A 24060-nucleotide genomic window follows, 5' to 3' on the forward strand; every position below is an offset into this window, starting at 1 on the left:
CAGTGCAGGGATTGTGTATCACTAGACATTGCTGTACTGTCTGCCACAAGGAGATTGTGTCTGTAGTCTTTATCACAGGGCAGACAGTTTGGTGAATACCACAGAAGACATTGAACAAGCATGGATAGCTGCTTACCTTCCAGACAACATAGCTCCACAAACATGTTGAAGGTATTCTCTAACAATACAGACACACAACTATGCAACCTACCTTCAGAAACAGGCAGTGTCATGGTGATAAGTCAGGTCCAAGTCCAAACCAAGAAGCCACTTCACAGGTCAGGTGAGTGCCAGATACATTCAGAACGACAAGATATGGCTGAGGCCAAGTGATGAAGTTAGCGCACAGGTTGAGGTCTGGATCAAGAAGCTCCATTACCAGGTAGGGACCAATACTCATCTGACACATCAAAAGGAGAAGAACAGCCCAGGGCTGAGCTTAAATAGAGCTCCTGGGCCAATGCATGGAGGGATGGAGGGTCCAGGTGAAACTGATCGGGGCAATTAAGACTTGGTGCAGTGAGGGCCCTGACACGGGCCTTTATTGTGTTGCTTTGGGCACTTCTTGCAACCTCTCTTAATCTGATGTGTGAATCCAGAAATGAGAGACATGAATCATGAAAGCATATGATCACCACAGGCGATCCTTGTGTTCCTCACTTTGTGCAGAAGAACAGACAGCAGGAGGAAAGACTGAGGAACCAAGAATGAGCAGACAGTAGATTTCCCAAGTTTCAGGGACTGAGCTAGAACTAGGCAGAAATGTCTGAAGTAAATGTTTCTGTGCTGCTCCAGTGCATATTTGGGCACACCAAACCTCAGTTCCAGCCAATGTGCCATTGTGTTATGTGGGATGGGAGGAATGAAACCATTGCTCAGCAAATCCTGTGGTTTCCTAGTGACATTGTTAGGTAATACGGCTGGATTCTCACATGAGGGAAGACCAGCTTGTATAAATTCCTTGAGCTTTTCTTAGGACAAGATCCTGCAGTCTTAAACCATATAAAGATATGTGGTTGTTGAAATGCATACAGAAGAGCCTTGTCCCATCAGTCAAGGCTTTCAGTGGCTACAGTCATACTTCTTAAACACCTGAAACTGATTTCTGGAATAAATAAATAAATAAATAAATAAATAAATAAATAAATAAATAAATAAATAGATAGAAGTGTACGTCTGGTTTGTGAAGTTAATTCCCATGGATGTAAAATTGATTTGTCAGAGATTCTTATGTGGCTTCTCTTTGTCATGCCTGATACAAACACACTGGAGTTGTCTGGGATGTCACGTTAGTGTTGGGTGACATTTAGACAGTCTGGTTGGGAGAGCTGTGGTTGTGGGAGATGCTCATCAGTGTATGCTCTAACTTCTGCCTTTGGAGAGGTGGGAATAGAGTGGGTGAGAAAATATTTCTTATATCTTCAAGAAACATGTAGACGTACAACTTATTAGCATGGTTTAGTGGTGGAGTTGGCAGTACTAAGTTAAAGGTTGGACTAGATGATCGTAGAGGTCTTTTCCAACCTGAATGATTCTATGATTATATGATACTAAAATGGAAAGGAAACAAATGACTGCCCGTGACACATTTATTTTCTTTTACCAAAACAAAATACAAGCGACTCAGAAATTTGGTCGTTCCTGTGTCTCAAGTGTTTGCTTATCTAGCAAGGTCTATCCTTGGTGCTGATACACCTTCCTTCCCCAAAGCCATTCTCTTCTGTGGCTGAGATGTCAGAATGCATCATACGATGTACTGTGTCCATTAGAGGTGGTTTCCAAACTTGATAACTTATGGGAAAGTCATGATGCACTTTCTGAAGCTGTTTCTCACCTCCTTGTTTCTCAAGCTGTAGATCAGGGGGTTCAGCATGGGGACCACCAGGGTATAGAAGACTGCCGAGATTTTCTCCTGCTCCATCGAGTAGCTGGAGCTGGGTTGGATGTAGCTAAAAGTAACAGATCCATAGAAAATGGTGACAGCTGTCAGGTGAGAGGCACAGGTGTGGAAGGTTTTCTTCCTGCCATCATCTGACTGGATCCTCAGGACGGCAGAGAGGATGAGCATGTAGGAAACAGCAATGACAAAGAGGGTGAACAGGGCAATAACTACAGAAAAAGCTATTAGCAAAGTCTCATTATGATGGGTATCTGCACATGCAAGTTGCAGCAAGGGAGGTATGTCACAACAGTAATGATTGATGAGGTTGGGTCCACAGAATGGCAGCTCCAGCAAGCCACAAGTGTGAGTCAATGAATTCAGGAGTCCCCCCATATATGATCCCACCACTAATTGCCTACAGACTCTCTTGGTCATTACAGTCGTATAGAGCAGTGGTCTACAGATGGCTACATAACGGTCATATGCCATGGCAGCCAGCAAGAACCCCTCTGTAGTGAGCAAAACAGCAGAAAAGAAAATCTGGGAAAGGCATGTGGAATAGGAAATGGTTTTGCTCTGCACTAAGAAGCTCACCAGCAACCTTGGAACAAAGACAGTAGAACAGCAGAGGTCAATCAGAGACAAGTTACTGAGGAAAAAATACATAGGAGTGTGAAGTTGGAGATGAGTCCAAATCAAAACGATCATCCCAAGGTTCCCCAACAGAGTGATGATGTAGATCCCTAAGAATAAGAAGAAGAGAGGGACCTGCAACTCCAGATGATCTGTCAATCCTAGGAGGATGAAATGGGTTATCGTGCTGTCATTCCTCCCATCCATCTGACTTAAGGGATACAACAGGAGATCTGCTGAATTACAAAGAATGGTCAGGATGAAGAAGGCGGTATTAATTACACAGAGTAACACAAACTAGCAATTTGAGGTTTATTCTGAAATTGTAGTCTGGTTATGCCTTCAATGCTGAATCAAGATAAGGTACGAAAACATTTGTCCTTATAATTTTGTTTCATTCCAGGCCAGGTGGTGTTTGTATATCTAACAAAATGCAGCAGCAAGTAACACATTCCTGAGCTTAAATCTCTACAAGCTTATGTGTAATGGAGTGAACTCTAAAAGCGAGTGCATGGCTTCTTTTCCACCTACATCATTTTAATCTGTGATTCTTGTACCTTTGCCTCACTTGCTAAAATATTATGTTGTCCATATATCGATTGTCTAGATTTCTTCTGGAGAGGAGAGGATACATTAAAACATTAGAAAACTCTTACACGGAACTTTTTCAGCTCTACAACTGTTTCTGTCACAGCTAGGATTACTAATTTTAGCTGGTTACTTCTTCCTCATCATTATCAATACAGTTGATGAAACTCCTCGATATCAGATGCCAGATATTTGAACCCTGGCACACAATCCAAACAGAAGCCTAGAAGACATAGCTTAGTGGAAGATTTGGAGAAACAGGGTTTGAGAACACTATTTTCACAGAAAACAATGATGAGAAGTTAACGGTCATTTCCTACCATTATTTAGCTACTGAAGGATTAGCTATATATTCAAAGGTTATTTCTGATATTCTTAAAATCAGAAAAAAAAAATAATTCTGTCTGCCTATGCTTGTGCTTAGCTACCTTTATGCTTCTTTGTGACCAAAGAGCATCATACACACTAAGGGAGAACCACAGCTCAGGGCCCACATAACCCAGGAAACTGAAGGGAATAAAAAGTTTCTGTGTAGTGAAGAGGGAGCCACAATGAAGCAAAGAGCTAGAGATAGAAAGAAAAAAGTAGAGAGAGCTTTGCACAGTGTAGCAATTTAGGAGGGAATCATCTTCTTACCAGTGCATCAAGATCTTTGCAGCCAATACACAGCAACATGCTGTTTTCTTGAACAATGTGCTGTTGTAATGCACATTGCAGTTTCTTACCTTGGATTGACTTCTATACAGCCCAAATTCAGACTGGTAGAATTAGGTAGCCATAGACCTGAAGCATATGTTTTAGTCGGAGGTTAGACCTCAAACAATTATAGCCTGTTGTCTTGAAGTATTTTCTTTTTCTTCTTGCTTTTCTTCTTAATGGAATGATCTGGTGCATTTTTCTAGGCTTGTTACCCCAAGAAAGTACAGCAAGTTGTTGGGCATTGAAATCTGTGTCAGGTTTTGCAAGTTAAAAGTCTAGTTGCAGATGTACCAGAAACGTGGGGTATAATTGCTTCAGGTGAGTAATGGTTGCTCAGCCTTAAACCCTCTTCAGAGCATGCGATTCTTCCATTGCTTTTAGGAATTCAGTAAAGTCAGTGCTCTAGGAAGAGTTTTCCTTTTAATGGAAAGACCTGCTGTGTGCTCTGGGAGCTGGAGTTTTTACCCTACATGTTTTACGTCAGGCTCAAAGGGCCCAGTGATTTCCCTTGATGCTGTTCTTTCAGTGTTTACAGATTGCTCTCCTGAATCTAATGGTCTGAAACTTGAGCGGAAGAAAAGTGCAAGGAGTTAACTTCCATATCAGTGGCTCTATTACAACCTGACTGATAAGTGAAATGTAAATCAACAATTGGAAGTTTTCCCTGTAAAGAGTTTAAAGACAGAATTCTTTGGAGAATGCTAATACTGATTAAGATCATTCAGATATTGTATGTAAAAACTTTTCTGCTTACTTTGACTGCCAGGATAGCAATGGCAGTCCTCCAGACCTCTCATCCTTGGTCTTTGGTTGAAATAACACATTGGAGGGAACTCCAGACAAGACTGTCCTTTTCCTGATGGGTAAAATGAGTAAAGAGAAAGAAGGACGATATCCAAGGGCTCTGTGTGCAAAAAGTAGAGAAAAGCCTTCCAGAGAAATATTTTGTATTTGCTCTACTTCACAAACATGCTCAAAACAGTGTCTATAGATATAATCTGTCTGCTTCACTCTATTAAATATTCTGCCAGCTGCCGCCTTTAATCTGGCTAATGTGTGACATTATGGATAGGAAACCAGAACTCGGACATATCAAGATCCAGAGACTAATTAAGTCAGATTCATTGCTTAAGTCTTGAAAATATTAATCTGAGAACAAACAACTACACCAAACTCTTTCTAAGCCAATGGAGAGAAGTAAACCTTTATGGAATCCTACTTCTTAAAGAAGTATCTTTGGATAGGATGATTGTTCTTGTGGTGCCTATAACCCACCACTGACACAAAACATTAATTATTCTAATGCCATCGGTTCATTACCCAGCTGTCCTTTGGCTGTAATGGGAACTTAAACCATCACGATGACTGTTCAAGTGAGGTGAACTGAATCGTCCTTTTAGCGGCACAGGGTTAGAGCCACAGATGTTCTGACTGACCCCATCTCTGCAAAACAGACAAGTATTTTGGGGACAGAACTGCACGTGAGATGTGATCTTATTTTTTTCTGTAGACATCTTCTGTTAACTGCTCTAAAAGATAAAGTTCCTTGCTTTGACATGAATATTCTTGTACTGTTGTTTTAAAGGGAAATAAATCCTACTTATCCCACTGGCACACGAGAGAAAAAATGACAACTGGTATTGGATCTGGATACTGGAGTTTAAAGAACCCCCAGGATATGAGCTTTTATCTTACTTGACTACCTCATACACCAACTCACTCGTCCCCTCCGCCCTCCAGCGTTGTATTTACAATATCTCAACTTGTCTTCCCAGTGAGGAGGTGGCTGCTGGTCTGTGAAGGCCAGGCAGAAAATCCTGCTGGCTGGGACATTACTGACCAACATCCCCATCAATCATTTCCATGCCACTTTTTGCTCTCCAAGATCTTCTCTTCTCTCACTTCCAGGGTCTTTCCTCCAGCCAAGACCTACAGCTGCTTCATTCCATGACTGCTTGTTATTCAGAAAGTCTTCTTCTAGGCACCAGCTCTTCTTCTCCAGTGTCCCAGGCTCCAGATTTTCCCAATTTAAAGTCTAGGTCCAGATGCACAAAGCATGATTAGCCTTCTAGTAAGTTTTGTGTCCTGCTTCCTTATTAATTGGAGTATTTGGAAAGCACTATTTCTATTTAGACCAGGTGTTAGCAACATTTATAACCAATAATCTGCTGTAAAACCTTTCTGGTGTTATTTGTCTCTTTTCTGGGATATTTTGCTGATTTTTTATTTTTATCTTTTTCATGTGTAGAAGTATTAAATATAAACAGAGTATTTCATTATGCTTAGAAACAATGAGGGGAGCTCACCTGTTCAGATATGGACATCTGCAATGGCTACCACAAACCTGAAAATGTAACCTTCTCTTCCAAAACTTAAACTTCTTTGTCCAATACAGATATCTACACAAGTTCTTGTCTTGGGCTTCATATTCAGTCAAGAGAAAAATCAAGCAAAGCAAACAAACAAAAATGCATTTTTGGGGCTTATTCATCCCCTGCTAACATGAGTGGGTGTCTAAAACCACTTAGATGACTGTGACCAAGAAGTGTTGATTTTTGGTTGTAATTATAAAGGAAAATAAGAGTAACCAATTTACAAGTGGATATTGATATTGTGGACACAACAAGTTAAACAGGAGGAGTTCTGCCTACTTAGAGTGTAATGTAACTTCAAGAAAATGAAGTGATGTGAAAGTGCTTTAGCAGGCACTGTATGCACTTTCTGCAAGCAACTTCTTTAGAGGTTAATTAATGCAGTTGTAAGCTCCAGGGCAAGTGGAGGGCAGGTGGCAGCTTCTTCTCTCTCCTGTTGTTGCAGAAGAGGGAACAGGAGCAGATAGAATTGATTACCAAGCTAATGTAATGTGAAATCTAAACTAACAACGTCCATCTGCCTAATTTGCATGTGAACAAAGTGAGATTGAGAGCTGATCCTTCTTCACATAAGGCTTTGATACTATCACCATCTAAAAGCACAGTAAATGCACTGCATGAAAGCTTGATATTTTTATTAGCTCTTGGTCAAGTGTCTTCATGCAAAAATCAGCCAAGCAACCACTTATGAATCTGTTTCTCATAGGCAGTGGATGGAAGGACTTGAAAGTAGCGTTTTCCAGTTCTGTGTTTCTTTCCTTTTACAAGTTTGACTGGGATGAGTAATGTGTGAAAGTACTCACAAAAACCCAATTTCATACCCACCAAATCCAGGTGGGTCTGAATGTAACTTGACATCGCTGAATATCAGGTTTTGCACTCTAGCTTTACCCAGGTAAAACCACAGGGCACTGGATAACCTATCTCTTGCACATTTCTCATCATGATAGCTGCTACTGAAGAGCATCTCCTTATAACTTATAGACAGGTTGAGTAATTTTGGGTGCCTCTTCTCTGGAAGACACTTGATTACTTATTGACACTGCATAGAAGTGAAGAAGACAGCCTGCTCAGCTGACAATTCTTGATGGCAATGGAATGACGTGGACTGGCAGAAAAGTGAGTTGTTTCCCAAACTGGCTTGGGCATTTTGCTAACTAACTTTCTTCTTAATTTACCAAGAAATAGTGATTTATACAGCTGAGACCTTACAGGACTTTTAATATAGATAATCCCAGCCCAAAGTTATCCTGGGCTCCTTTCTGTGGGCTGGGCCTCATCAGATACAGCTACGCCATTGAAAACAAACAAAAACAATCAGTGAAACAAAACAAAATAAAAAATAAAATAATAATAATAATAAATAAATAATAAATTAAAAAAAAAAAAAAAAAAAAAAACCAAAAACAAAACACCACAGAAGCAATAAAAACAAGTTAGGCAGGATTCAACTCTGGAAACTAACTCTGTGAGCATGCATTTGTAAGTATCTGTCTTTTGAGGTAAAGAGTTAAACATTTTCCTAGAAGCTCCAACCAAAAACATGAATATATGTTAAGAGAACCAAACAGTAGAAGTAGGCAATTTTTACCTTCTCCTCCAGGAAATCAGTAATATGTTAGGAAGATGAAAGAATACAATTGCAGGGGAAAAAAAAAAAATGTTTCTTGGTTTATCCTACTGTTCATTTAGCTCTAACATCCTAAGTTCAATGTTTAAATTATAGCAGATAGACTAGTAAAAAAAAGATCACTCTAGATCTTATTAGTTCTCTGAGGTACTAAAAAGTTTCTGCCAAGGTTTCTCTAACTTTTCAGTTACGTTTGATTCATACATGTTTATAGTTGGTATAGTATAAATACAAACATTGCTACCAAACTGATACCTCATTCTCTTTTCACCTTTCCTATGGAATTGGCTATTATTCTGACAAGCAAGTTGATAAGCAGCATTTTTTCCTTTTCATCACCCTTCTTAGAGCATTTTTCACCTCCTTGTTCCTGAGGCTGTAAATCAGGGGATTCAGCATAGGAACTGCCAGCGTGTAAAATACTGCAGAGATTTTCTCACGATCCAGCGAGTATCTTGAACTGGGCTGCACATGGCTCAAACTCACAGGCCCGTAGAATAGGGTTACAGCCGTCAGATGGGAGGCGCAGGTGGAAAAGGCTTTGTACCTGGTTGCAGAGCCATTGCTCAGAACGGAGAAGAGGATGTAGATGTAGGAGACGATGACAATAAGGAGTGTTGACATAGCTATGATCCCTGAGAGGGTTACAAGCACTAGCTCATTCACGCGGTTGTCAGAGCAAGTGAGTTGTAGCAGTGGGTTTGTGTCACAGAAATAATGGTTGATGGTATTAGGGCCACAGAATGACAATTTCAGTAAGCCACAAGTATGTACCAATGAGTTAAAGAGTCCCCCTAAATATGATGCAACCACCAGGCAAATACAGACTTTCCTGGGCATAAGAACGGTGTAAAGTAGTGGGCTGCAAATAGCTATGTAGCGGTCATAAGCCATTACAGCCAGCAGAAATCCCTCTGTGGTCACAAACACAACAAATAAGAAGTGCTGGGTGACACATGCTGAGTAAGAAATAGTCTTATTCTCCACTAAGAAGTTTATCAACATCCTTGGAACAAAAACTGAAGAATAACAGAGATCCACAATTGACAAGTTAATGAGGAAGAAATACATGGGTGTTTGCAGCTGGAAGTCAGTCGTGATCAAGCCAATCATACCAAGATTACTTGCAAGCGTGACAACATAGATTAGTAGGATCATCACAAAGAGCAGGGACTGTAGTTCCGGGCGATCTGTCAGTCCCAAGAGGATGAAGTAAGTTACTGTGGTGTGATTGCTTGCTGCCATCCTTACCTCTGTAACAGATTACCTGCTGAGATAAGATGAGTTGACTATACAGTTAAAAAAGAAAGAAAGGTTGTTTATGAGTAGGAGTAACCTACTGTAAAGAAGAACGAGGGCTGAGATTAAATACCCGGATCTTGATTCCCTTTTGTGCAGCAGCAATTTTTGAGCATGCTCAAAAGTGCCTATTTTCATCAATCAGACCAGCCTCACAGGGGGATCCTCTGTGCCCATTGTGCACAAGCTAATAGTAGCAAGCTGCCTAGTGGTGTTGCTTGTGGACAGCAGTACACATCTGCAACACAGCTACTGAGTATTATTTTTAGGTGATGCAAAGTTTGACATGCAGGTATCATTCGTGAGTTTTGAAACACGTATGATAAACACTGAATGAATTCTGCAATTTTCTTCATCTTTTCAGCAAGGTATTTCATGTTATTTACTCACCAGGAAAGACTGAAACTCACCAGAGAGAAGGTATCTCACCTAAATCCTTAGCACTCTCTTTGCTCTATGAATGTGTCCTTTCCTTCTCAGTCACTAGTAGAGGGAGCCTGCACAACTTGCTCAGCATTGTGCCTTGGGCAGCACAAGGCTTTCTTCAGAAGACACTCTCAGCAGCTTCTTTCCTTCCTTATGTCAATGGAAGAAGAGATGACATGTAACAGTAGTCAACTTTTTAAAACACCAACATAGAAAGAGAGAGAGTTACACATCGGGTCTATTTTATGACTAAATTAATGAGATCCAAACCTACTTTGTAGAAGAGAGTCCAGAACAGGGTGGGAGACGAGATCTGGTGCCTCCTCTCATGACTGATCCCATATTTTATCCACAAGCAAGCCACACAAAATACATAAAAGGGGGATCATAGCCTAATTTTAGGTATCTGGGTCTCTTGTTGGATTTTAACTTGAGATCCAGAGGAGACTTTTTCAGGCAATCATGCAATTACCATTTACTTGTCTAAATTTAATCTAGACTTCCAGGTCAACTAGGCTACTTCTGTGATCAGTGTATGATCAAACTATGGTGTAGCCAACTACTCATCCTACTTATTTCACCTCCTTCTCTGAAGGGAGTGAGCAGCCTGAAAGCCTATCAACAGGGTGAATTGCCCTCTGGGGGAGTCCCGTCTTTTTCCATTAATCAAAAAAGCACCTGAGGTGTTTAACTCTGAATGTAAGTGATCAGTGGAGAAATCTAAAGCTCAGTGAAATCTATCCCACAGAGATTGTACCCATTTTTATGTGCAATGTTTGGTCTTACAGTTGAAACTACCTGACCATCCTGCTGACCTTACAATTCACAACTTACACAAAGCAAACAAACAAGAAAGGTATTTTTGAGCTCTCTGGATGTGCAATACAGAGAGCAATATTGCTTTATTGCTTTTCCCAGTCTTTCTTGTGCATTCAGATGCTGAATTTTTAAAGGAGTCTCTCGGCATGTGTTTGTCAAATACTCAGAGCATGGGACCTGTCAAGGTCCGTCTGGCAGGTCAGTGCTAAAACTGTCAAGGACATACCTGGTTTTTGATGCTCAGACACACTTCTTGAATCCTGAACTTCCAAACACTCTAGCACTGCAGGAGTCTGGATTTAACTCTCAAGGATGCCATCACAACCTAGGTTTGTCCCTATAAAGGTATCTTCATGTCTAGCTTTCAGCTCTTTCATGATCTTCCCTAAGTGATATCTGCAATACGTAATTTCTCCTTAGAGAAGATATGCAACCAAAGGAAATGTATGTGACCAGCTCACTGCATTGGCATGATAGTGAGAGGTGTCTGCAGACACCTGGGAAGAGAAAAAATAACCCTCGTCCCTCCACAGAAAAGAAATATTATTGTTCCACACTTGCATGTGGCACAGAAAAGCCACTTATCCCTCAGACCTGAGAGGTCATGTCAGGACCTGCTACTGCAAACATTTGCTACTTTGACTATTAGGAACTGAACAAACAACTGAGTCTTCAGCTAATATTTTTCAGATTGAACACAAAGGACATAATTAAAGTATCCTCGTGGGAGGCTTTAAATAGGTAAACAGAGGCCTGGTCTCCCACAGCAACATGCATGAAATGAGTATGCTTACAGTCCTTTATGGCCCCATTTATGGCAAATCCTGTCTGCTTTATTAAGACAAAGGAAAAGAGAAAGGAGACTTGGGTATATTCTGTGTCTGTAGGACACTGGAAAGATCATTGTTGAACTTCAGTCTAAAAGGAACACAGACATCAAACTGCTTGCAGTCATTTTTGAGTCAGTCCCCTCTCTCATCCCATCATTCATGCAGTTGTATATAATGTAGGGCATGGGCAGGGTGGACACAGTCCTGGTCTTTCTGGCTGACATGTCCATTGGGTGGACACAAAGATCACTGATACCAGCAACCCACGTTAGATAGCTTGAAATGCAGGGGCTCATTGCTCTGGTTAGCTGTTTTTCAGAAGTTGTTTCATGGTTGGGTGGCTGAAAGAGAATGCATGACTTTTTAATACCCAGTCATGAAACTCCACCCATCCTAAATTAAAGTCTTTAACTGATGGAGAATCTATCAGAATTGAAGTAGAATTTTATATTTGGTTGTTTATATATGCTGATGAAACAAAATTAAAAAAAAGTAAAATTTTAGTAGTCCTTGTTTTCCTGGCTGACCACATAACAGACAAGGTGTCCTCTTTTGGAAAATAACAAATAGGAGACTAAGAATATTGTAATGATGGCTCTTTATCTAGTTGAAAAGAAAGGGATTGCGTGAAATATCAAGAAAAAGAATTTATAAAGTATTTCAGTATTTATCTTTTGTTTTTTCTTAATCAGTTTTGAGTGATCACAAACATTTTGTTCTGCTTGGTTGTGCATGAAATTGCTACATGCAGTGTTTGAGGAGGAGGGAATGGCTTGTGGAAGTGTCTTTTAATTTGTAGGGTTCCAGTGGCAGGGTAGTGATGAGGGCTCTGACTGTCAGGTCTGTGAGACCTCATGGATATGTGCTGGAATGCGCGGTTTATTCTGTACCTAGAAAGTACATCACGGATTAAACTTTTATACAAACCCTGTTGTGTTGGAAGACACTGCAGGCAAAAGGCAGATACATTTCTCATACAGTTTACCGCTCCTATAAGTAGATGTCATCTACCTAGAGCAACTCCTACAACACCTTTAGTCCTACTTCTGTGAATTGAGCTGGTTAAGATTCAGCCTTTGAGACTTTCACCAGTCCAAGGTTGTTTATTTTCCTCACTGAAGATCTGATGTGTATTTGAGAAAGAAATCATAACAGTGGTTCTCAAAGCATGCACACTTGGAGCAAAATGACACACAATTGTACAAGCCACTTCCTGGAGGATTTCTATTGATACTATTACCAATGCCACATGCTTACAAGACAAGTTTCCTCTCCTTCTTTATTTTCTTCCTAGACAACTTCAAAGTCACCTTTCAGATTGCCTGGTTGCTATGTTTTTCAGAACATGCACAAATATTTTGAATCTTACAGTGCCACTATTAACACTTCCTTTGCATTAATCCTAGGGGCAACAGCTGATAATAACAGTAACCACAATGAATAGTTAAAGCCTTGAGGTAAAATTTAGGTACCTAAATTTGGGCAGATGAAAATTCCAAAATGTTGACCTTGGCTGGTCATGTTAGATCTTTCCATAGTCCACAGAGAAAACAGGCAGCTTTGGTGGCTTTACCCAGCTGGGCAGCTGAACTCCACCACAATTGCTCTCTCTCACTTTCCCTCCTCAAAGGGAAAGGGTGAGAAAATATGATGGAAAGGGCTCAAGTGTTGAGGTAAGGACAGGGAGATCACTCAGCAATTATATTCATGGGCAAAACAGACTCAGCATAGCTAGATTAATGAAATTTATTACCTATTACTAACAAGCTAGAGCAGTGAGAACAACAAAAATAAAAATAAAAACAAACTAAAAACACTTTTCCCCATCCACCCTCTTCTATGTCCTCCCCCTGAGTAGAGCAGGGGAATGGGAACTGTGGTCAGTTCTAACATTTCGTCTCCGCTCCTCCTTCATGGTCGCTCTCTGCCCCTGCTCCATGTGGGGTCCCTCTCACGAGATGTCGTCCTTCCCAAACTGAACTTGCACGGACTGCCCACAGGCAGCAGCTCTTCAAGCACTGCTCCTACACGGCTCCATCCCAGGGGGTCCATCTATCAGGAGCAAACTGCACCAACACGGGTCCCCTGCGGGCGGCAGCTCCCCCCAGGCCTCCTGCTCCTGCATGGGCTCCACTCCATGGGCCACAGATCTGGCCTGGGCCTGCTCCTGCAGTGTCCTTCAGGCCAACATCCACCTGCTCCACCAGGGGCCTCTCCACAGGCTGCAGGGGAACTGCTGCTGCCTGCAGCACCTCCTGCCCTCCTGCTACCCTCACCTTGGGGGCTGCAGGGCTGGTTCTCACTCCTTGCTCTCACAGCTGCTATTGCACAGCAGTTTTTTTCCCTTTCTTAAAACTGCTCTCACAGAGGCACAAACAACATCGGTATCCAAAGACTTCAGAGAACTTGCAGGTGACTTAAAACCTCTGTAATGCAGTGCCTGTGTGTTATACTGACTCGGAGTTTGCTGAAATAAAGCTTTAATAAGAGGATTTATCTGTCTTTCCATATTGCACATCCTTCAATTAGCAATCTTAGAATTATAGAATAACTTAGGTTGGAAAAGACCTCTAAGGTCACCAAGTCCAACCATTAACCTAGCACTGCCAAGTCCACCACTAAACTGTGTCCCTAAGTACCGCATCTATGGCTCTTTTAAATACTTGCAGGAATGGTGACTCAACTACTTTCCTGGGCAGCCTTTTCCAATGCTTTACAATACCTTCAGTAAAGAAATTTTCCCTAATATCTAACCTAAGCCTCCCTTGGCACAACTTGAGGTCATTTTCTCTTGTTCTATTCATTGTTGTTTGGGAGAGGAGACCAATCCGCCACCTCACTACAACCTCCTCTGAGGTAGTTGTAGAGAGCAATAAGGTCTCCCCTGAGCCTCCTTTTCTCTGGGTTAAATTACCCAACTTCCCTCAGTCGCTCTTCATAGGCCTTGTTCTCTAGACCCTTCACCATCCTTGTCTTTCTTCGGACACACTCCAGCACCTTGATGTGACTGGCCTCCAACTGGATTTAGCTCCATTAAATCTGGATTTAACACCACAACTGTTTGGGCCTGGCCACTCAGCCAGTTTTTTACCCAGCAAAGCGTACACCTGTCCAAACCATGAGCAGCCAGTTTCTCCAAGAGAGGGCTGTGGGACACAGTGTCAAAAGCTTTACGAAAGTCTAGGCAGACAACATCCACAGCCTTTGCCTCATGCACTAAGTGCATCACCTTGACATAGAAGGTGATCAGGTTAGTCAGGCAGGACCTACCTTTCATAAACCCATGCTGAGTGGGCCTGATCACCTGGGTGTCCTGTATATGTTGCATGGTGGCATTTAAGAAGATGGTACTATGCTCCATAACCTTCCCCAGCACCAAAGTCAGACTGACAGGCCTGCAGTTCCTTGCATCCTTCTTCTGGCCCTTCTTGCAGATGAATGCCACATTTGCTAGCCTCCAGTCAACTGTGACCTCATAATCCACATCCAAAACAATGGGGGTTTTGTACAGATTCACCCCAGATGCCACTGTGGAAGGCTTTCAACACATTAAGACTGTCCTCTTCAGCAGTTTCCTTGCAGCACATTTCACACCGTTGTTTCTCAAGCTGTATATTAAGGGGTTGAGCAGAGGAATGCCCACCGTGTAGAACACAGAAACAGTTTTATCAGTGCTCAGCAAGTGGGTGGAGCTGGGGAAGAAATACATGAACAGGATTGTGCCATGAAATGTGAAAACACCTGTAAGGTGGGAGGCACACGTGGAGAAAGTTTTTTGCCTGCCCTTGGCAGAACGGATCTTCAGCACCGTGACAACGATGAAAAAGTAAGAAATTATGGTGATTGTAAAAGTGGTTGCCTCAAACAAGGAGCCAAATACAGTAACAAGCACCTTGTTGAGATGGGTGTCACTGCAGGAGAGTTTTAGGAGAGGGAGGAGGTCACAGAAAAAGTGATCAATAACATTTGAGCCGCAAAAGGACAATTTTAGCAAGCCGTGGGTGTGTATCAGTGAATTTACAATACCCCCAAAATAGGATCCAGCTATTAACAGTACACAAACCTTTTTGGTCACAGTGACAGTGTAGAGCAGAGGGTTACAAATGGCCATATAGCGGTCATATGCCATTGCAGCCAAGAGAAACATTTCTGTGGTGGCAAAAAGTGCAAAGAAGCCATACTGTATAAGGCATCCACTATATGACATTCCTCTTGACACTTTTAAAAAGTTGAGCAGCATATTGGGAGTAATAGTGGAAGAATAACAGACATCTAAGAAGGACAGGTTGCTGAGGAAAAAGTACATAGGGGTATGCAGGTATGGGTCAAACCTAATGATCAGTATCATTCCTAGATTGCCCAGCAAGGTCATCCCATAAATCAAAGAAAAGACAGCAAACAGTGGAAGTTGCAGGTCTGGTCTATCAGTTAATCCTGTGAAAATGAAGCTAGCCACAGTGGTATGATTCTCTTGCACCCTCATTTTCATTTAAGTGTTGCCTGCTGGAGTAAAAAAGGAAACCAAATATCAGAGCATAGGATGGATTGTCAGCATCCCTCACCACAGTCCCTGTGCCACTCATCCCCTCCAGTTTTGGCTTTTACACCTAAAATTATAACCAGTTATCTCATTTCTTTCTAGGTTCCATTGGTCCCCTTCCTTCTCTTTTATTTTCCATAATTACCTTTCTCTGACATAAGATGGAACAATCTATCCATGGATTTTGATGGGTCTGGTCTCTATGTCTTCTTGAATAGCAGGGCTATTCAAGAAGACAGAGACCAGACCCATCAAAATCCATGGAGCTGAATTTTGGAGGAAGTGAAGGGAGCTCAAGAAATTTTTTAGCCTACCTCAACGCTCCATGGTAGAGTTCCACTATGCCAGTGGTATTCCTGAATTTGAAGCAGTCCTCGATGCCCCATACCAATGGAGAATTTACAGCTTCTGCAAGCGTGCCTTTTCCCCAATGCACTTTTGAATGAGTATTTCAAAACATAATGACTAACATTTTCTAAAGTGGTTGATATTTTGAGGTGATTTTACTGGTTTGTGAAATAACTAACAGTCTGTTGGCAGACTGAATTTTAGAAGGCATCAAGCACTCACTGTTGCCCATTTCTTGGAATAACTTTGAAGAAATGGTCCCAAATTAGGGGCTTGTAAGCACACTGTTTTCATCACAAACATTTGATGCATGTGACTATCTCATTTGTATAAGCTGCAGTAGCAGAAACCCAGGAACAAATGTACAGGAAAAGAAGATTAAAACAAGCAGTAAGACCTAAACTATTTTCACCAGCAAAGCAGAAAAAACTCTGAGAGACAATGAAAACTCCTAGGTACTTCTTAACTCAGGGTGGAGAATATTGTCCTCATAAAGAGCCAAAACCAAGCATTCATCAATAAATAAGGCTGTAAGCTGGCATCACAGCTTTCATACAATCATAGAATGGCTTGGTTTGGAAGGGACCTTAAAGACCACCTAGTTCCAATCCCCTGCCATGAGCAGGGATGCCACCCACTAGATCAGGTTGCCCAGGGCCTCATCCAACCTGGTCTTGAACACCTCCAGGGATGGGGCATCCAAAACTTTGCAGGGCAAAATCCATAGCTTTAAGTCTCTTTCATGCTTGCTCAGTACTTTTGAGGCATCATATCTAAGTCAAAGCATCTTTTAAAAATCTTAACAAGTCATAATATCTTTTTAAAATGTTCTTAAAAGCTACAAAGTCATATTTTTTTCTTATTTCCAAAGCAACAGATGAAGAAACCTCATTCATGTTGTTTATGCTTTACTCCTTAAGCAGTCATTTCCAAATTTGTGATGCTGTTTTGAGAGATTCCAGTTTAGGAAGGTACTTACGTTTGAGTGAGGTGCCTCTCTCCTGACTGCAGCTATCTCAAAGGAATGCTTCTAGTGATAGCACTTTCCTAGGTTAGGATACGATGGTCACTTCTGTTGTAAGATAGTTGCCTAGGACAGGTGACTTGAAACAAACTTGATGATCATTTCTTCTCATGGAGTACCACTGTAGCAGAGACTAAGGTGAGGTGAGAGTGCCCAGACAGATTAGCTTAGATCATTAAATGTTAGAAGATACAGACCTCACTTTATGCACCTGGAAGACCAAAATGCTCTTCCATCCATTGAGCTAGATTCATGCACAGGAAAAATTATCTTACATTAGGTGTTTATGACACAATCTAGACATCTGTAACTAGCATTATTAATAAAGAGTAAGTCTTAAATGTTTTATAGCATATCTGAAAAGTACCAGTGTTTATGTTGAAAGAATCATGGTGTGATTTACCATTGTGATGCATTTACCATGTGGGGCATTTTCATTATTTGGATATTGACAAATTCAGTCCTAAGAACCTTTCACTTCCTGCCTTTGATTCATTATGTCATTATCTGCTATGTTACCAGTCTTACATGATGGAAAACAGAAAGAAGACCGTGAAAGGTTTTATAATTTCCTAAAGAAGGCTTACCACTGTGTTCCTCTCATTAAAGGTTCAAGAGAAGATTGATCTTCCAGATGCTTTTCTTAGAACAAAATACCCTGTAAGGTAAACATATTTCATGTTAGAAACAAACATTGGCATATTGTTGCAGAAAAAAAATATCACAGAAAATAATTGTATTTTCTTTTACCTGCTTCATTTCATTCTAGGACTGGTTCTATATCTGTGTTAGAGAAAAGTTCATTGGAAAAAATACATGTATTGGAAGAGTTTGGTGTAATTTTTCTGTGGAGACACTCAGCACGAATAGGAGGAAAACAATTCTGAGAGACAGGGAGAGAGAAATGACTGACAGCATTGAAGTTTGATGCTTGTTTTGGTTTTGCAAAGATAACACCTCTTGCTTCTCTTCCGTCCAGTTCAGGATAAGGAATATCAGTAAACTCTAAATTATTTAATTCCATGGTCACCTGCAATTTATACTTACTGCTATAATACTTCCCTGCGTGAGAAGGGAACCAGCCCCATTGTACATGCAGAGAATCCCTCTCTCAGATGAAAAAACTTGTTGAGATGGAAATGAACTCATACTTGCATTTATATTTTTCCATCCAGATAGATACCTGGAACAACTGGCCAGTACAAATTAATACTACTATTTCAAAACAAGCTTTCAGTGTAGAGTAATTGCTCTCAGTTGAATTGTCCCATGAGAAAAGCAAATTATGTTTACAACTGCTTCTATTATTATCAAGTGACTTAAGAGTCTTTCTACAGGCTGGAACTAATCAATGCAGCCAAAGCCACTCAGAGATTGATACAACTCATTTATGAGCTACCATCATTATGGTGGCTAGTTGTCCAGTGAGTACACTGGGATCCTATACATCCTAGTCACTTATAGACACCTATACATTCCTCTCTAAATGTTTATTCTGTGAGCTGAGTCACAACAAAAAGCATGACTGTATCCTGAACAGGAATCTGCTCTGATATTCTGGCATTGCAAGTGCAACACTATTTTAGCAGAAATAGATAAATATATCTATGCAAATCTATTCCCCTTCTCTTCTTGCTTTACTCTATATCTCAAGCACAAGGTCTCAGCTTCTCATCTCTAATTATAGACAAGCTATTTTTTGTTTTGTTCTTGTGGATATACTCACCTCTCTTCAGCAATGCTATGCTGAGATATTTGTTTCAGTTCCGACTGCCCCTAACTGTCTTTGCACTAGGAATGTACAGAGGCCCTGGAGGGCTAGAAGGCGCCCTGGAGGGCTAGAAGGCGCCCTGGAGGGCTAGAAGGCGCCCTGGAGGGCTAGAAGGCGCCCTGGAGGGCTAGAAGGCGCCCTGGAGGGCTAGAAGGCGCCCTGGAGGGCTAGAAGGCGCCCTGGAGGGCTAGAAGGCGCCCTGGAGGGCTAGAAGGCGCCCTGGAGGGCTAGAAGGCGCCCTGGAGGGCTAGAAGGCGCCCTGGAGGGCTAGAAGGCGCCCTGGAGGGCTAGAAGGCGCCCTGGAGGGCTAGAAGGCGCCCTGGAGGGCTAGAAGGCGCCCTGGAGGGCTAGAAGGCGCCCTGGAGGGCTAGAAGGCGCCCTGGAGGGCTAGAAGGCGCCCTGGAGGGCTAGAAGGCGCCCTGGAGGGCTAGAAGGCGCCCTGGAGGGCTAGAAGGCGCCCTGGAGGGCTAGAAGGCGCCCTGGAGGGCTAGAAGGCGCCCTGGAGGGCTAGAAGGCGCCCTGGAGGGCTAGAAGGCGCCCTGGAGGGCTAGAAGGCGCCCTGGAGGACTAGAAGGCGCCCTGGAGGACTAGAAGGCGCCCTGGAGGACTAGAAGGCGCCCTGGAGGACTAGAAGGCGCCCTGGAGGACTAGAAGGCGCCCTGGAGGACTAGAAGGCGCCCTGGAGGACTAGAAGGCGCCCTGGAGGACTAGAAGGCGCCCTGGAGGACTAGAAGGCGCCCTGGAGGACTAGAAGGCGCCCTGGAGGACTAGAAGGCGCCCTGGAGGACTAGAAGGCGCCCTGGAGGACTAGAAGGCGCCCTGGAGGACTAGAAGGCGCCCTGGAGGACTAGAAGGCGCCCTGGAGGACTAGAAGGCGCCCTGGAGGACTAGAAGGCGCCCTGGAGGACTAGAAGGCGCCCTGGAGGACTAGAAGGCGCCCTGGAGGACTAGAAGGCGCCCTGGAGGACTAGAAGGCGCCCTGGAGGACTAGAAGGCGCCCTGGAGGACTAGAAGGCGCCCTGGAGGACTAGAAGGCGCCCTGGAGGACTAGAAGGCGCCCTGGAGGACTAGAAGGCGCCCTGGAGGACTAGAAGGCGCCCTGGAGGACTAGAAGGCGCCCTGGAGGACTAGAAGGCGCCCTGGAGGACTAGAAGGCGCCCTGGAGGACTAGAAGGCGCCCTGGAGGACTAGAAGGCGCCCTGGAGGACTAGAAGGCGCCCTGGAGGACTAGAAGGCGCCCTGGAGGACTAGAAGGCGCCCTGGAGGACTAGAAGGCGCCCTGGAGGACTAGAAGGCGCCCTGGAGGACTAGAAGGCGCCCTGGAGGACTAGAAGGCGCCCTGGAGGACTAGAAGGCGCCCTGGAGGACTAGAAGGCGCCCTGGAGGACTAGAAGGCGCCCTGGAGGACTAGAAGGCGCCCTGGAGGACTAGAAGGCGCCCTGGAGGACTAGAAGGCGCCCTGGAGGACTAGAAGGCGCCCTGGACTGTCTTGTCCATGATCACATGCCAGAAAATTTTTAAAACCCCAAGTTCCCAAGATTCCTGTAGCTATGTGGAATAGTACTGCCCAGATACTAAAATCTAATTACCCATCCATTTTTCCTTGAAATTAAAAAAAAAGCCATCTCAATGCTATATGTCCGCTAGGAGATAGTTAAAACCCCTCTTTGTAAATGGCAACTTAATTTTAAATATCTACAGAGACTTTTAGCGTCTATATTTATCAGAGAGAAATAAGGCACTGGTACAGTGGCATGCATCTGATCTATGCCATGCACTCCTAAGATATATGCCTGAGGATGAGAACCTAAAGGCATTAAACCTAAAATAGTTGGTTATGAACCTCAACTTAAGACAGAAGAGACAAATCCTAAATCTTAGTGTAAATATGCTTTTCAGTAGCTGTGTTTTGCTTATCCCCCATAGCTGAATGTGAGAAGCATTCAAGAAATCCAAGCTGGAAATGGAAAAAATAAATAATAATAAAAAAACAAGGTCCACAGTTACAGACAAAAAAAAATATGTAAAAAATAAAATCAGACAAATCCCCTTTATTCTCTTCTACGCTGTCTTTGCCCACTTAGTGCAGAGGCATACCTTTGTAACTAGGACTTAATTCAGGCACAGATATGATAGCTTTGCAGAATCAAACAATCAACATGCAACTTTCAGCACATACTTACTTTTCAAAGTAAACATTCAAGAATAAGAACTAATTTTTTACAAGAACTGACAAGCATTATCTTGCTTCTTTATGCTTTGCCAACTTCACCTCATTTTTACATCTCACTTCCAGGAGGCAGGCTTTTATATGAAGCTGTGTTTTCATACACTCAGAAAAAAAAAAAACTAAGTGATTATATCTTTGACAAGCCAGACTGAACGAGCATGGCAATTATACCATACTGTATATCTCCTGAGGGATAGGAGTTAATCACATCACAACATCATTTTGAGAAGATAAGCAATATCTTAGATGTTTTAAGGTTTTCCCTGTTCTGTACATCTAGCTGACCAAATTGGTGCCATAAACGATTGCTACCTGTGGAAAGCAGATTTGATTAAGTGAAGATAATCTGTGATATTGTTCTTTAGTCTTAGTAGCGGATGTTAGTTTTGATAACATCAATATATTGGAGGACTCAGGGCCCTGTTACAGACATGATCAAAGAAATTCTCAAGCTCCCCAACCCATATTAAATTTTTAACCCAGGAACACTTACCTGCCAGCTTCTGAATTTTACTTACTATCAAACAACTTCATGGGGAAGTGGAAGTAGCACCACCAGGGTTTTCCCATTTTGAGTAGTCACCACCAATGTTACTAGCTCATAGAGTGTCCCAAACTATTTCACAGAGATTGTAGAAAACACGATGAAAAAGCAGCCTACTTAAGAACACTGATTCCATTTCACCAGGGCAGTAGAAAAGCACCCTAAGCAACCTGAACCTCATACTCCCCTAGAGTGGCAAGTCTTCCCATGCTCCTCATGCTTCCTTTATGGCAAACGTCAAATGATCCCCACCTGGCAGATTTCACTTCACATGTGTGGAGTCATGAGACCTTGTGGAATAGGCTCATCAACCTAGGTTTCAATGTTTAAGGTTCAATTGCTCCTTATCGCTAATAGAAATAACCTGGTTTAGTGGTTAGAGTTGACCTAATGAATTAAATACAAAAGGCACGTAAGGCTCATATTTCTGCTAGTCATTCTGTGAGGAAAATTAGTACAGAGCCTGTTAAAATAAGACCAATAAACTTAAATAAAATAAAAAAGAAAATGACCTAAAAGGCAAAATTGCCGTCATAGATTTTCATCCGTCTAGTCACGACAGATAAAGAATATAGCAATCAGAAAGACTTTGCTTGACATTAATGTTGCTTAAATTTGCTTTTCTGAGATCTCTTCTTTATGCCGGACTTTTCAAAATGTAGCGCCATGACCTCCGACTGCAGTATTTACTTTGGCTGCACATAAACTATCACGTATAAATGCCAGGATACGGATCCTCACTCCCTGTTCAGGTCAAGGACCGGGCTGAAAGTTTTGGCTTCAATTTGGTTACATGACTACATTGCTGTTGTCATGGTTTCCCCTATCCGGCAGCTAAGCACCACACAGCCGTTCGCACAGCCGTTCATTCGCTCAAGGCTTGTTGGAGCTGTGCCAGGGGGAACAATGGCAAGGCCGGGGGATAAGGCAATGGCCCAGCTGAAGTGCATCTACACCAATGCACGCAGCATGGGTAACAAACAGGAGGAGCTGGAAGCCATCGTGCAGCAGGCAGGCTACGACTTGGTTGCCGTCACGGAGATGTGGTAGGACCAGTCTCATGACTGGAGTGCTGCAATGCCTGGTTATAAGCTCTTCAGAAGGAACAGGCAGCACAGAAGGGGTGGTGGTTTGGCTCTCTATATTAGAGAGTCTTTCGATGTTGTGGAACTCGAGGCTGGGAATGGCAAGGTTGAGTCCCTTTGGGTTAGGATCAGCGGGAAGGCCAACAAGGCTAGCGTCCTGGTCGGGGTCTGTTATAGACTGCCGAACCAGGATGAGGAGACGGATGAGGAGTTCTACAGGCAACTGACAGAAGTTGCAAAATCATCGGCGCTTGTTCTCGTGGGGGACTTCAACTTCCCTGACATATCCTGGAAGCACAACACAGCCCAGAGAAAGCAGTCTAGGAGGTTTCTGTGGAAGGTAGTTTCCTGATGCAGCTGGTTAGTGAGCCTACCAGGGGTGGCGCCCCGCTAGACCTTCTCTTCACAAACAGAGAAGGACTGGTGGGAGATGTGGTAGTCGGAAGCTGTCTTGGGCAGAGTGACCACGAAATGGTGGAGTTCTCTATTCTTGGTGAGGCCAGGAAGGGGACCAGTAAAACCGCTGTACTGGAGTTCCGGAGGACTGACTTTGAGCTGCTCGGGACACTGGTTGGTGGAGTCCCTTGGGAGGCGGTTCTGAAGGGCAGAGGAGTCCAGGAAGGCTGGGCGCTCTTCAAGAGGGAAATCTTAATGGCGCGGGAGTGGTCTGTCCCCACGTGCCCAAAGACGAGCCAGTGTGGAAGAAGAACGGCCTGGCTCAACAGAGAGTTGCAGCCTGAACTTAGGAGAAAAAAGTGGGTATACAATCTTTGGAAAAAAGTGCGGGACACTGAGGAGGACTATAAGGATGTTATAGGCTGTGCAGGGACAAAATTAGAAAGGCCAAAGCTCATCTGGAGCTCAAGCTGGCTGCTGCCGTTAAAGACAACAAAAAATCTTTTTACAAATATATCAATGCAAAACGGAGGATTAAGGAGAATCTCCATCCTTTACTGGATGCGGGGGGAAATGTGGGTAGTTAGGGTCTGGCGGCCGGAAGATGTGGCGCTGTACGGAAAGGTGGAGCCCCTCCCTTGATGGACAGTAGCGTGTGGCCTGTGATGTAAGCAAGCGGAAGTGACGCTATGGGCCTCGGGTATATAACCCCATGTGACTCGACAATAAACGCCATTTGCCATCCACCACATTGGTGTCTGTGAGCCGATGGACCGAGCGGCCTGGGGTTGGTCGCCGTGCCATTCCTGAACCAGGTCGCCACTGCCCCCTGAAGGCAACAGGGAAACCTTGTTACAAAAGATGAGGAAAAGGCGGAGGTGCTTAATGCCTTCTTTGCCTCAGTCTTTAGCGGCAATACTGGTTGTTCTTCGGATACGCAGTAC

General features: G+C 43.1%; 3 protein-coding genes across 5 annotated transcripts; all 3 read right to left on the bottom strand.

Moving 5' to 3' along the window:
- Positions 1-1792: 1792 nt before the first annotated feature.
- Positions 1793-2737, bottom strand: LOC137857562 (olfactory receptor 5J3-like). Its single transcript, XM_068684228.1, has one exon. The coding sequence runs from the start codon at positions 2720-2722 to the stop codon at positions 1793-1795; it is 930 nt and encodes a 309-aa protein (XP_068540329.1). The 5' UTR covers positions 2723-2737.
- A 5358-nt stretch (positions 2738-8095) lies between these two features.
- Positions 8096-9049, bottom strand: LOC137857569 (olfactory receptor 5J3-like). The gene has a single exon (XM_068684258.1). It carries the CDS (start codon positions 9047-9049, stop codon positions 8096-8098), a length of 954 nt encoding a protein of 317 aa, XP_068540359.1.
- A 5132-nt stretch (positions 9050-14181) lies between these two features.
- On the bottom strand, positions 14182-23859 carry LOC137857346 (olfactory receptor 5J3-like). 3 transcript variants are annotated; one of them, XM_068683677.1, is made up of 2 exons: positions 23848-23859; positions 14182-15646 (listed from the first exon to the last, which is right to left on the bottom strand). In XM_068683677.1, exons 1-2 carry the CDS (start codon positions 23857-23859, stop codon positions 14720-14722), a joined length of 939 nt encoding a protein of 312 aa, XP_068539778.1. In that variant the 3' UTR covers positions 14182-14719. The 3 variants fall into 3 exon arrangements, with proteins under 3 accessions (XP_068539778.1, XP_068539777.1, XP_068539776.1); XM_068683676.1 differs by lacking the exon at positions 23848-23859 and adding an exon at positions 17393-17407; XM_068683675.1 differs by lacking the exon at positions 23848-23859 and having other exon boundaries at positions 14182-15661.
- Between the last annotated feature and the right edge of the window lie 201 nt (positions 23860-24060).

Source organism: Anas acuta, chromosome 5, assembly GCF_963932015.1.
Source record: "Anas acuta chromosome 5, bAnaAcu1.1, whole genome shotgun sequence".
In the NCBI taxonomy this organism is placed as follows: domain Eukaryota; kingdom Metazoa; phylum Chordata; class Aves; order Anseriformes; family Anatidae; genus Anas; species Anas acuta.